This window comes from Panthera leo, chromosome A2 (genome assembly GCF_018350215.1).
Source record: "Panthera leo isolate Ple1 chromosome A2, P.leo_Ple1_pat1.1, whole genome shotgun sequence".
NCBI lineage: Eukaryota > Metazoa > Chordata > Mammalia > Carnivora > Felidae > Panthera > Panthera leo.
The window spans coordinates 90,417,590-90,432,414 of NC_056680.1; the positions used below are offsets into that span (position 1 = coordinate 90,417,590).

The 14,825-nt window shown below is 39.0% G+C and overlaps 1 protein-coding gene across 2 annotated transcripts in view; it reads right to left on the reverse strand.

Annotated features, from left to right (window-relative positions):
• The window catches only part of ABCB1 (ATP binding cassette subfamily B member 1), a 217,708-nt gene extending 203,260 nt beyond the window's left edge, over window positions 1-14,448 (reverse strand). For both annotated transcript variants that reach the window (XM_042916931.1, XM_042916940.1), the window contains exons 1-3: window positions 14,304-14,448; window positions 13,742-13,812; window positions 8,441-8,489 (exon numbers count right to left, since the gene is read on the reverse strand). In XM_042916931.1, coding sequence (XP_042772865.1) covers window positions 8,441-8,489; window positions 13,742-13,806 — 114 coding nt within the window. In that variant the 5' untranslated portion in view covers window positions 13,807-13,812; window positions 14,304-14,448. The remainder of the gene's footprint in view (window positions 1-8,440; window positions 8,490-13,741; window positions 13,813-14,303) is intronic.
• Between the last annotated feature and the right edge of the window lie 377 nt (window positions 14,449-14,825).

Sequence of the window (14,825 nt, forward strand, 5' to 3'; positions counted from 1 at the left end):
ACACAGCATCCCCTACACAATCTTCTTACCACAAACATTTAATGTGAATGTATTTAGACCTAACTTTCAGCACATTCAAAATGTAAGCCATGGAAGAACAAGTTAAATTATGCCATCAGGAAGCAATACCTCACCTCTAGAAGGTGAGGTATTCTACAGGACAACTAGTATAGTCTTTAAAGCATGTCAATATAGTTTTAAAAGAAGAGAAAACTTCTAGACTCAGAAGACACAATATCTAAATGTCATCACTGACTAGATCCTATTTTGAACAAATCAACTGTAAAAGACTTTTTTTGGAGATAATTGGAAGTATTTGAATATGAACTAAACATTACATTAAGGAATTATGATTCATTTGTTAAATACGATCATTATGTTTTATAGAAAAATTTTGTGTAGGAACATTTTTGATATATGTAAACAATTACATATGAAATATCACAAAATCTATAACCTCAGGTGAAATGTGTGGTAAAATTTTAACAGTTGTTAGATACAGACAACGGCTATATGGGCCTGAATTTTACTGTTCTACCTTTCCATATGTTTGAAAGTTTTCACAATAAAACTTGGTAAAGGGAGAATGGTTCTCAAATAGGCAAAGATATACCTCTTCAACTCAAACTAGAAGAAATGAGCTAAGAGTAAGCACAGATACAAACAAGTTTCCAAGGATAAGGACAAAGTTGACAGAGTTTAGAACCTCCTGTTTAGTTGGGACATGAGTCAAGATGTCTCAAGAAAAGGTGGTAAGATTTGAGGAAAGTGGTAAGTACAATAAGGCTAAGCAGGACAAAACCCTCAGTGAAATGTCTTAGCTCTGTCACTTACTAGGAAGGAGAGTTTGGGGAAAATAATCTCTTCATAATGCCTTGGTTTCTATATTTATAAAATGAAGAGAATATCATATATGCAGAAAAACTCACATAGCTGTTATGAAGATGAAAATGAGATTTAACTAAATAAATTTTTATTAAGAATACACTATGGTAATATATAATATATTCAGGTACTGTTATTGGTTTAGGAAATGTAAAAATTAAAAAGACTTCAGTAGCTTACAGTGAAGGGGACAAAAAAAAGTAACATATCAGGAGAAATGTAACACAGAGGTATAAACTAATTATAATTGGAACCCTTTAAACACAAGGAAATGGAAAACATTTGGCTAGACATTGATAAGAAAGAGGGGGACAGGAAGCCATCAAAATCCTCAAGGAGAAAGCAGGCAAAAACCTCTTTGATCTTGGCCACAGCAACTTCTTACTCAACACGTCTCCAGAGGCAAGGGAAACAAAAGCAAAAATGAACTGTTGGGACCTCCTCAAAATAAAAAGCTTCTGCACAGCAAAGGAAACAATCAGCAAAACTAAAAGGCAACCGACGGAATGGGAGAAGATATTTGCAAATGACATATCAGATAAAGGGTTAGTATCCAATATCTACAAAGAATTTATCAAACTCAACACCCAAAAAACAAATAATCCAGCGAAGAAATCGCAAAAGACATGACTAGACACTTCTTTCTCTAAAGAAGACATCCAGATGGCCAACCGGCACATGCAAAAATGCTCAACATCACTCATCATCAGGGAAATACAAATCAAAACCACAAGGAGATACCACCTGACACCTGTCAGAATGGCTAACATTAATTAACAACTCAAGCAACAACAGATGTTGGCGAGAATGTGGAGAAAGAGGATCTCTTTTGCATTGTTGGTGGGAATGCAAGCTGGTGCAGCCATTCTGGAAAACAGTATGGAGATTTCTCAAAAAATTAAAAATAGAACTACCCTATGAACCAGCAACTGCACTACTAGGCATTTATCCAAGGGATACAGGTGTGCTGTTCAAAGGGACACATGCACGCCCCTGTTTATAGCAGCACTCTCAACAATAGCCAAAATATGGAAAGAGCCCAAATGTCCATCAATGGATGAATGGATAAAGATGTGGTATATATACATATATATATGTGTGTGTATATATATATATGTACATATATATATGTATACATATATACACATACACACACACAATGGAGTATTACTCAGCAATCAAAAAGAATGAAATCTTGCCATTTGCAACTACATGGATGGAACTGGAGGGTATTATACTAAGTGAAATTAGTCAGAGAAAGACAAATATCCTATGACTTCACTCATATGAGGACTTTAAGACACAGAACAGATGAACATAAGGGAAGGGAAGCAAGAATAATATAAAAACAGGGAGAGGGACAAAACATAAGAGACTCAAATATGGAGAACAAACAGAGGGTTACTAGAGGGGTTGTGGGAGGGGGGAATGGGCTAAATGAGTATGGGGCACTGAGGAATCTACTCCTGAAATCATTGTTGCACTATATGCTAACTATTTGGATGTAAATTCCAAAAAAATTTTTTAATTAAAAAAAAAGAAAGAAATAGGGGGGATGGTGAACCAGAACCACATAGAAGGAAGGCTGATACACAAAGAAGAAGAATAGTTTAGGTAATCAGCAGACCAGGTGGTTAACACGACTCTACCATGGTGCCTGGGTTGGAGAAGAAGTCAGTGAATCCATTCATTTATTCATTCATTCAACATTCAAAAGATATTTGTTAAGCAGCTAATAAGGGTCAGGTTTCTAGGTATTGGAAGTAACAGTGAATAAGACAAGCTACCTGTCCTCATATATATTCTAGTGCAAATAGTAAAATGAGGAAAAGATGTATTCAATATTCACTCAATATCTAACTACCTATTCTAGGTACTAGGAGTACCTAGGGAAGCAAACATAGAAAAATGCCTTCCTTCATAGAGCTTAGACCACAATGACAGGCAGGATCAGTTGGCTTAGACTGGCTGGTTAAAGACTGTCCCTCTGAGAAGGCAACATGTAAGCTGAGACCCAAATGACAGGAAGGATACAGTTAGTTACATGGTGATCTGGAGACAGAGCATTCTAGAAAGAAAGAGCAAATGCAAAGGTCCTGTGGTGAAGAGAAGGTTGGTATATCTCAAGGACCAAATAGAATTACCACTGTGACAAGAGCAGAGCACAGATTAGTCTGTGGTGCAGTCAGAGATGTGCCAGAGGACAGATTACACAGGGCCTTTACAGCTTGATAAGGGAGTCTGGGTTTTACTCTAAACTTCCCAGCTAAGTGCAAAGGAAAGGCACGAACGGAGGTGATTGGATGTGTCTACCATGTGTAGAATAGCTTTTAGAAGAGCAGAAACGGAGTAAGGAGACCAGCAATAGAAAGTGGTTGAGAAAGCAAACCCTTGACCAGGTATAGAAGGTGGAATAATGCCTTCTCCTCATGGACATAAAATAATGCCTGAGATTAACTTAATCTCAGGAACCTGTGAATTGTTTCTTCACATGATGAAAGGGACTTTGCAGATGTTAAGGGTCTCAAGATGGGGGTGATTATCCTGCATTATGCAATTAGACCAAATGTAATGACACGGGTCCTTAACAAGAGGGAGCCAGGTGGCTCAGACTCAGTAGCAGGAAAACAGATGACTGAAGAGGTTGGAGGGATGCAGTAAGAGACCATTAGCCTAGGAATGCATGCAGCTTCCTGAAGCTTGCTGAGAAGGGGAGGGAAACAGATCCAGCCCTGCTGACACCTTGATTTTAGCTCAGTGAGACTTCTGGGCCCAGAACTGTGAGGTAATAAATTTTTGTTGCTTTAAAAAGCTACTAAATTAATGGTATTTTGTTACAATAACAACAAGAAATGAGTACACAAAGTCAAAAAAGAAGGATAACAAAGAGAAAAGGCTAAGCTAGAAGGAATCAAAAGTTGAGGTTGAAGACTGATACCTTTGAGTTTATAGCTTCTTAGATGGGAGTCCACCCAGATGATAAACCCCAGGTCCTTGTTCACAAGTGTAATTTACTGAAGTAGAGTAGGAGTGAAGGTTGTTGGAGCTGAAAGGTCAAAGAATGCTGAGCCTAGGAGTCATTATTAAGGTTGCCCAAAGAGAAGAATAATGAGAGCATAGTTGAGTGAAGTAGAAGCAATTAAATACCAACGTCCTCAATGGAGAAGCAAAAGTAACTAGAAATTAGTAAAGGAAACCACTGCAAATAGATAAAGATACTAAAACTTTACAGAATGGAGCTCAATTGAGAAAGAAGTTTTGCATGAAAACAATTTGGAAATGTCTGTATGAAAGCACAAAAATGCCAACACCATCACTGAGCTGGGACAAGGGATTAATGAATTCTAATTTCACAGGCAGAGATGACACAAGAAAAAAAAAGAGCTAGGAGAAAAATCAGCAGACTGTGGCATCACAGAAGCAAAGAGAAAAAAGAAAATGGTAGACAATGTCAAGCACTACTTAAAAGTCAAGATGGAATCAAGACAGGTCTACTGAATTTGATGAGTGGCAGAGACAGAAGCCAAGTTATAATGTCTAACGAAGTGACTGCAAGGTGAAACTTAAGTAAAGGCAGCTCCTGTATGTGAAGCAAGCAAGAGGGGAGGTGGCTTGAAAGATGGCATTAATGAAACTAAAGACACCTCACATATAAATGCCAATGGGATAGACCCAGTTAAGAGGCAGAGACTGTAGATACAGAAGAGAAAGGATGATGATGATGATGATGATGGTATTAATAATAATAGCAGTAGTGATATATAAGGTCCATGAGAAGGCAGAGGATTTGGGAGCCAAAGTACAAATGAGTGATTAGTTTTAATAACCAGATTCTTCCTCTGTTATATTAGGAGGGAAGGAAGAGGGATATGATCCAGGTAGGGATATGCTTGCAGATTAGGAGAGATGGGCTGAGGAACTTCTGTCAGATGGCTTCCATTCTGTTTGTGAAATAAAAGTAGAGGCCATCCACCAAAGGGGGAAAGGGAGAAGTGGGAAACGTGAAAAGAGTAGAGGACTGACAGAGTCAAGAGAAGAGGAGAAATAGGAGTTCAGTTGGGAATATACCCTGTTGTGAGGTTTGCTACAGCAACAATTAAATGAAGGAGTTCAGGCACCAGTGATTTTGCTCAGGCTTTGTGTAACAAATGACAAGCGGAAGGAAGATTATTGTTTGGGCAAGAGAAAGGGCTGATGGGAAAGTGATGGGTCAATGGACCAAATATCCACAGAGAACAGTGAGCAGATTGGAAAGAAAGGAGATGGCTCACTAATTTAAGCTGTGGCTTCAATCAATCACTTTGGAGGTACGACAGTTTCAAATAACAATAAAATTCAGGATGTGAGTGTACAAACAGATGGCTGTGGAGGGGAGCAGGGAGAAAGAAACAGATTACTGCACCTGTGAAGGTCGAGGAGCAGATATCCAGAACACCATAAAAGTCACCCGAGATAGTAGGAGCTCTGGGAGTGGAAAGAGAGACACTGAGCCTGGTGGTAAAATCTTCAAAGACTGAGGAGTGACGAGGTGGTCAGAGGATAATAGAACTTTTCAACTCCAGGCAGGTAAAAGTTTAACTGGCCACAAGCTGTCATAAATGATTAAAGTTGTTAAAAGCTCTAGGTTGAGTAAGCAAATCTGGGGGCAAATTTTGGACCTGCCCCCTTACTAGCTACGTAAATCTGTGAGTTTGAATGCATTACTCAACTTCTCTGAGTCTGTTTCATCATGTAGTGTAAGAATAATACAAGTTCCTATGTCATTGAGTCACTGTGGGGATTAAGTTAGATAACAAATGTGGAGTGCTTAACAAATCCCTGGCACAGAGGAAGCAATAGACAGATAATAGCAATAATCTGTTTTGAAAGAAATGAATTCTTCGATATGATCCATGAAGTAGAATGCTCAGAGTTGAGCCTGCTGCACAATCCTGACAACAGTATGTAATCTTTAAGTAGTGCTTTGTATTGGCCCTACTACCCCACTTGTATGTTTCCTGCCTTTATTTCCATCTGTCTCATTTCTTTGTTTGCTTTAGATTTTATTCTACTTCTGTGTTTCTTGTTCTGTTGAAACAAGGCCTGATATACATATTTAAAAAATAAAAGCTAGGGGGCACCTGGGTGGCCCAGTCGGTTAAGTGTTGGACTTCAGCTCAGGTCATGATCTCATGGTTCGTGAGTTCGAGCCCGGCATTGGCCTCTGTGCTGACAGCTCAGAGCCTGGAGCCTGCTTTGGATTCTGTGTCTTCCTCTCTCTCTGTTCCTCCCCCCACTCGTGCTCTCTATCTCAAAAATAAATAAACATTAAAAAAAAAAACTTAAATAAAAGCTAGTAGGAACACTTGAATATTCTTTACCCCTTTTTCATCACCTTCTCAAGACTGCTAAAAAGTCTCATAGTAGAAAGAAGTTAAAATTCCGAGCCTGAGACTTGCTGTTTAGAAAGACCTGTGTTCAAGGTTGTCCCTTGGTGGGCATCTAGAAATTGGATTTGGGGTGGATTGACATCACCTAATTGATAAAAGTGACCAAATTATTTGTACAACAATGTGCTTTATGTCAAATACCTGCCTTCCTTCTAGGAGTCTGGAATTCTGGTATACGTTATGCCTATGTGATCAGCTCCCAGTATAAACTCTGGGTGCTAAGTTTCTAATGAGCTTGTCTGATGGCCTTTCACACTTATCACCATTCATTGCTGGGGAAGTTAAGTGTGACTCCACTGGGAGAGGACTCCAGGAGCTTGTGCCTGGTTTCTCCTGGAATTCTGCCTCCCTCTTTCCTTTTCCCAATGTTGATTTTGCTTTGTATTCTTTTGCCATAATAAATCTTAGCCATGAGTATCATGAGTATGACAATATGCTAAGTCCTGAGAGACCTCACAGTGAATCATCAAACCTGAGGTTCTTGGGGAGCCCTGACACACGAGTTTTTGTCTTAGCTGATAATACCAGCACTATACTGTTAAACTTTCTGAATGTGTCCTCAGGTCAATAGGTTTTATGTACAAGTTCAGTTTTCTACGTCAACTCTTCAGGAAAAAGACACAAGGAAAAGCCACATAAACTTAGAACATGAACTTCACAGGTTTCAATTCTGGTCCCACTATGTATCAAGTGGGCAAGCTAATATGTCTGGCTCAGTTTCTTCACCTGTCAAATTAGAATAATAATAGTACCTATCTCCAAGGGAGTTGCAATGATTAAATGAGTTCTATATAGAGTACTTAGACCAAACACATGGCATATAGTGCTTTATGTGTGTTATTATTCCCTCACATTAAAAATCTAGATTTTTATTCTTTTGTGGCTTAATTATATTGATACTGTTACCTCCAAGTATTAGATATGTCACATTTTCTGAAATAAGGCTTTAAAAAATTTAAGCTACAAATAATAAAAACTAAACTACAAAAGACAGAAATGCTTTGGTCTTGAAATGATAAAATTGAAATTAAATCTTGGGAATAAACCCTACTTTAACATTAAAGCTTCTTTTAATACATAAGAATGAAATATAAAACAAAATCTGTCCCTTGGTCACATGAGTAGTCTTCTTGAGAATGAGTAGTCATTCTTGAGAGTGAACATATAGTCTCATTCCTCTAAAATTTCAAAGATTGTACAGATCTGTAGCCAGATCAACTGTAGTGTAAGAGGATGATCATGTAAGATAACCACAGAGTCCACAGTGCCAAAGTGAGGCAACTATTTTTTCCTGCCTGTAACTATTATATTTAATTTACTAGTATCCATTTTACAAGATAGCCTATCCCTCCCCCACCACTGACATTTCAAAAATGTCTCGTGTGTTCTAACTGAATTATAAAGTATGTACTCACTGCTGGACTTAATTGGTTCAGTAGTGTTCCAGGTTCTTAGGAAAGAGAAAAAGCAGAATCCAAGTAGAGAAAGACCATCAACCAGCCCCACCTATAATATCCCTGTCTTATTCCAAATCTGATTAAACAAAAGGTTCTAAGCAACCGCCATGCAACCACAAAATGAGATGAAGAATTATATAAAGGATTTCAAGTTTGAGATAAGTTATTGAGCACAGAGGAATAATGACATGTACTAGTAATAAATAAAGCATAGTAATAAATTATGCATTGCTGACTTCTATTTTTTCATACCTGGGACTTTGACCTCAAACCTGCCAGAATATGAGTCACTAATGACAAGGAACCTTGTTTCCTATTAGAACCACACTCCGTGTGGCTCGATCTAGATGGCTGAGATCATCACTGGGCTTACATAAATAAGTGCTTACCTGAATAAATCACTGGCAATTTGCAGAATATTGGCAGAATACCAAACAATTGGCAGAATACCAAAATATAGGCCAAGAAGAGTAGCTACTGAGAATCCATTTACGTGGCAGATTATGATCAGCATTCCCCCTGAAAACAAGCTAAATTAAACCTATTTGTTTTACCTCTCCATTAACATACTCTCTAAGAAAATATTATACCAGATGAAATATCTCTAGTCTAGGTAAGAGAAAGTCAAATTTCCAAAGCATTTTGAACAGTAAATAAGTTCAAACTCACCATTGCAAGTGTACTGACAGTTGGTTTCTTTTCTTTCTTCTCTTTTTTACTGAAAAACAGAAACAGAATTGCACAAAGGCCTTAAAATTATGTAAATTTTTAAAATGACCAAATTAACATGGATCCTATATTTTTTTAAATTAATGTTTTTATTTTTATTTTTAAGAGAGAGAGAGAGACAGAGTATGAGCAAGGAAGAGGCAGAGAGAGTGAGGGAGACACAGAATCCAAAGCAGGCTCCAGGCTCTGAGCTGTCAGCACAGAACCCGACATGGGGCTCGAACTCACAAACCATAAGAGCATGACCTGAGCCAAAGTCAGATGCTTAGCCAACTGAGCCACCCAGGTGCCCCACAGATCCTGTATTTAATAGCAAACAGGACAAAGAAAACATGTCTATATTATTCCATAAAAATATACATTAATAGTATGATCCCATTTATGAACTTTAAAAACATTTACATGTATCTGAGAAATCTAGATATGTGGTTATCACTGGGTATTGAGATTTCTATCAAAATATTTTCTTCTTTGTGCCTTTGATATTTCCTAATTTTCTATGATGAATACACAGACACATAACTTTTTCAATGAGAAAAAATAATGCTGAAAAAAGAAAGCTTCCTGTTTTTATTCTACAGTCTCCGAATTACAATGGTTTAACTTTAGCACAGCAAGAAAGTGTTATGCATTCATTAGAAACTACACTTCCAACACTGGATTTGGATCTCTTCCCTGGGCTAGCAACATGCAGTACAGTACTCTCTAGTGATGCTGGACGGCCACAGTGACCTACAGCTCCCAGGCAGCCATGCAATCAATCACAAGGGTAAACAACCCATACACTTAAAACCGTCCTGTAACCATACAACCACTCTGTCTTTCAGTACAGTACTCGATAAGTTACATGGGATATTCAACACTTTATTATAAAATAGGCTTTGTGTTAGATAATTTTGCTCAAGTATAGGCTAAGGTAAAGATTCTAAGCAAGTTTAAAGCAGGTTAGGCTAAACTATGATGTTCAGTACGTTAGATGCCTTAAAGGCATTTTCAACTTTAATGGTATTTTTAACTTAGGATGGGGTTATGGGGATATAAGTTAAGGAAGATGTGTAACTAGAAAATCAGTCATACTGTCCAGAGTTAATTCCCTTAATTATCATCTAAGTAATTCTAGCAGTTGATATCCTATCTATGTACTACCTAGATATTATCCTTAATCATTCCCTCTACTAATGGAGAGTAGTGGCAATCAGATGCTGGGCATAAACAAACCTAAGAAGAAAGGTAATTAAATCACTCTCTATGAGCTAATCTAATTCTGAAAGGATATCTGGAGCCTTAAATGTACCATTACAACAATAAATTCAATCCAGAAAAGCTATGGTAAAAAAAAAGGGGGGGAGGGTCTGTCAACTGTCAGAAAGCTGTCCTCAGGAATAAGAAGGCTAATTACTATTTTGAGCCCAAATTCAAATTAACTGTAACCTTTTTCTACTCTGTTTTAACTGCCACCTATAGCATGAAAGTAAACCAATCAAAAGCAGTACATATTTTCATATGTACAAATGAAAGACTATTTGAGAGAAAATCACATTTTTATACAGATTTTCAAGTTCAAAAGTAAATTCATCTTTGTCTTTGTTCTTTATGCTAAGTGAGGTCAAAGAATTGAAGAGACTTCTAAGGAAAAAAAAATCCACAGCTTACCCCATATTTGGCTTTAAAGTGATGTTAGACGGACATGAAAACACACAAAATACACAAACATAAGTCTTCAGATTTGGTCCCACCCTATTCCCAGTAAAGCATGGTTTCAGTATCTCTGGAACCAGGATGAGAGGAAAAAAATAGTCACACAAAATTGAATTTTAGCTCCAGCCTTTTTATTTATTTTTTCATTCTCTAAAACTGTTGCTACTCTGAAGAATTTATAATGTTCCAGATGCTGGCTAAGTAAACACTTCCCATACACAATCTCATTTAATCTTATCTCAATCTCTTCAAGGCAGGCACATTTTTGTCGTTCTGTCAGAGCCGAGAAAACTGTAGGTGAAGAGAGTTCATGAACTTGCTCAAGGTCACACAGCTGCAATAAAGCCAAGTTTAAGCGGAAAAGTCTATCCCCCAAACACCAAGCTATTCAGTGCAACCTCAGGCTTCTGAGATACCACTTTATATAGAAATGCACTTCCACATTGATCTCTCATCCCTATAGATTATTCATTTATCCCCATCAGCTTGAAACGCAGTGTTTACAAAAGGCAAGTTGCTTATTAAACCTTTACAAATACACAGATTCCAAATGACATTATCATCCAAGCATTATATATACTAGCAAAGCCATGTGCTTCTTTATAATTCCAATTTAGAACACAGAGTTAAAAGAAAAAAACTCATAGAAAAAAAAGATCAGCTTTGTGGTTATCAGAGGCAGTGGGAGGTAGGGAACAGATGGAAGTTGATCCAAAGACACAAAGATAAAGAAAGAAGTCCCAGGGATGTAATGTACAACATGATGAGTACAGTTAACATGAGTATATGATGAATGCCTTATGATATATGTGAAAGTCGTTGAGAGTAGATCCTAAGAGTTCTCACCGCAAGCAGAAAAAATTTTGTTTTTTTCTTTTTATTTTACGTGTATGACAGATGTTAACTAAATGTACTGTGATAATCATTTCACAGTGTATGTAAGTCACACCATTACGCTGTATACCTTAAGCTTATATAGTGTTGTATGTCAATTGTATCTCAATAAACCTGGAAGAAAACATATATTAAGAACATATTAAAATCAATGATGATGGGCATGGTTTAATAAGAATTACTTAAGTAAAAAAAAAACAATTTTTTTGTTTAAAAAGTCTGTAGGCCATGATAAGAACCAATAATAAAAATGAAGGTATGTTCAGGCTCCAACAAATTTCTTTACAATTTCTTTCCACATACCCTCAATACTTCTTACGCCAATACTCCTGTTTGTGTATTAAGGACACAGTTCTTTAAGAGATGTAGTAAAACAAAAATTAAAAACAAAAACGGAAATATCTTTCTTCCACTCCATGGAGTCTTTTTCCTTTTGTGTATATGAAATTTTTTATTATGAAACTTTTCAAATAGAACAATTAAAAGAATACTAATAATGACTACCCATACAAGATCCACCTAGATTCAACAATTGTTAACATTTTGACCATATGTTCTTTATTTACATAAGTATATATTATCATTATTAATATTTTGCTGAGTCATTTGAAAGTAAGTTGCAAACATCATGGCACTTCACATATTTTCCCACCATTTTCACTTTTCAGAAAATTAACAGCACTTCGGCTATCATCTAATATCCAATCTACAAACTGCCCAAGGGTGTTTTCTATAGGTTTTTCCTTTTTTTGATTTTGAACTCAGATATAATCAAGGTTCGCACATTACACTGGGTGGTTTTTCCTCTTTAGTCTCTCTTTTTAAGTCTAGAAGTCCTTCTGCCCCCTCTCCCCACATTGACTTTTTGTAGTAACAGATGTCATATAGAATGTCCCACATCTTGGATACGTCAGTTTCAAACTGAGTCCAAACTGAGATGTGCAGTAAGCATAAAATACACAGATTTGAATATGTAGTATGAAAAAGAGAATGCAAACTATATCAATAATTCTGATCACATATAGAACTAATATCTTAGACATAAAATTTAAAGTGCCTGGGCTCTTTAAAATATACTTTTCAAAATTAATTTCACTTGTTTCTTCTTATGTTCTTAATGCTGCTACTAGAAAATTAACAATTACAAATGTGGCTCACATTATATTTCTGTTGGACAGCAACAGTCTAGAAGCTTGATAGGATTCAGTCTAAATGTTTTTGCAAACATACTTCCTGGGTGGTGTCATGTCACTAATACAGGATTCTACCAGGTCTGATTACATGGTTAAGATCGCTAACTGCAAAAAACCTCTCCACTGAAAATCCCCCACTTTCCTTTTTTCCAATTACAAAAAACTGGGGAGAATTCTTAGACAAAACTTTTCTCTGAGTCATTTACAATCCCGAACAATCTTTGCCTGAATCAACTATAACAATGCAGGTTCCAATATGATAGCTGGCATTCTGTGAAGTGAAGAACATTCCGTTATTCTCACTACCTCTCCCACCTTTTTATCTTTCTCTTGTATACGGTATTTCATAACCCAGCACAGTGAAGCCAGCTCCTGTGTCTTTTTTTTTTTTAATTTTTTTTTTAACATTTATTTATTTTTGAGACAGAGAGAGACACAGCATGAGCAGGGGAGGGGCAGAGAGAGAGGGAGACACAGAATCTGAAACAGGCTCCAGGCTCTGAGCGGTCAGCACAGAGCCCGACGCGGGGCTCGAACTCACAGACCGCGAGATCATGACCTGAGCCGAAGTCGGACGCTTAACCGACTGAGCCACCCAGGCGCCCCTCCTGTGTCTTTTTTTGACAATTCCACTGAACAACAGACTTACTTACTGCAGGCTCACTCTGCATCTCCCCCCATCCCACACATGGGGGTACAGATTCCATTTAGTGAGCAATGGTATTTAGAAACCAAGATCTGGCACGAAGGTACTCACTCCTACTGTCCCTTTCAGTGGACAGAAAGTGAACTATTTTAAAATTCATGAGGTCATATTGAAGTTTCCAGTTCAAATTCAACATTTTCTAAAAACTTACTTGATGTCCATATTTGTATTTCTTTTCTTCCACACTGAAAAGTTTGGTGCCTAATAATATTACTGTATTTACTAATTTATTTTATTTTACCATTTTTATTACAATTGACAACTACCAATGAACCTACTGAGCAAAGTTTAAAACTTCCTGCTTAGACAGCGCACTGTGAGCGAAAATCAACAGCTAAATGCAGTTTTGGCCTTTGGTCCCGTCTGCCATGCCACAAACATGAAATGTTTACGTGACCGGGATGTTTACGGTTTACCAGAAGCTGAGACTAGACCACGAGGCAGAGCACACGCAGCACCATGTTCGGGTGCGTCGTGGCGGGTAGAGCAGAGTTCCTAAAACACAGAAAAGGATGCGAAAGCACTGGCGTGTGTGGAGCCGCAAGACTGAGAAGCTCACCGAGGCCGTGGGAGGATGTAAACGTTGTCCTCAACCCAGCCGGCGAACTTCTGCAGAAAACCCCCTTGCGTTTAAGGTTAAAAAATATCATCGCCACCATCAACTCTTCAGTTATTACAGAGCCGGAGGCTAGAAACAAATCTCCCAAATCTCAAGCCATCTAAACTGTGAAAGCGAAACAAACTGGCTACCTTTTTTCGCCCATTTTCCAGAACTTCTTCTCTGCTCTTCCATTGCTGCCTCCTTCAAGATCCATCGCTACCTGAGGAGAAACCACAGGCCCCGAGTCAGATGCGGAAACCGCAGGAAGCGGAGGGGACACTCCGCGAGAGCGGCTGGAGGGCGGGGGCGCATCGCGGCCTTTGCCCGACGCCTTCGCGGCTGCGTCTGTCCGTCCCATCTGCCCTCGGGCGCGGTGATGCTTCTCCCGGCTCCAGCCACGGGCTCAGACTCCCGCTTCCCGCACCGCGCCCCTCTACGCGCGCTCGGGCCGCAGAACCCAGCGCGCGTGGCGAGCGCAGAAAACGCGGGCGGGGGGGGGGGGGGGGCTGGGGTGCCTCAGGAGCTCCGCGGGGGACTCTAGTGCTCACCTCGCTTGCCCTCCACTCCCCCCGCGGCCTTGCTAAGAGGAATGGCCCCCTCTCTCCTCTCCGAAGTCTTCCTCCCACGGGGGACCAAGCTCAGGAAATTGGAGAGCCCGAGCCTTCCCTGCGAACTTGTCCCCATCTAGCCCTCAGCTTCGCGCGTCCCTACCTCGGGCTATCTTTCAGAACTTCGACCGAGATGTTGATTTTTGAAAGAAGAGATTCAGATTTTAAAGCAAAGACCCGGCGGATGCGAGCAGCGGCCCCGGCTTCTTAGAGCCGGGAGGAGCCGCGGCTCGTATGCACCCGGTTTCCTGCGTCCCAGGGAGTGAGGCGAGAGGTGCAGCCCACAACCCGGCGCTCCTCGTACCCAGCCAATCAGCCTCACCGATCCGGGTCGCTCCCGGGCCCTCTGGCGTGAATGCTGATTGCGCGAGTTATGAAACAGGTTGGATTTGCAGGAGGTGTGTCCTCCTTTCTGTTGCCCCTCAGCATAAGAGTCAGGAGACAAACATCCGCTGAATCACTGGGGACTGGTACCTCTATAGAGTCATGTCTGTACATGTCCACATCACGCTCCATATCCGTGGAATTATACACATATATACATACACACGTGTATATTTTGTATGTATATACAGATTATATATTTGTGTATATGTATATATTTTGTGTATATTATATATACATA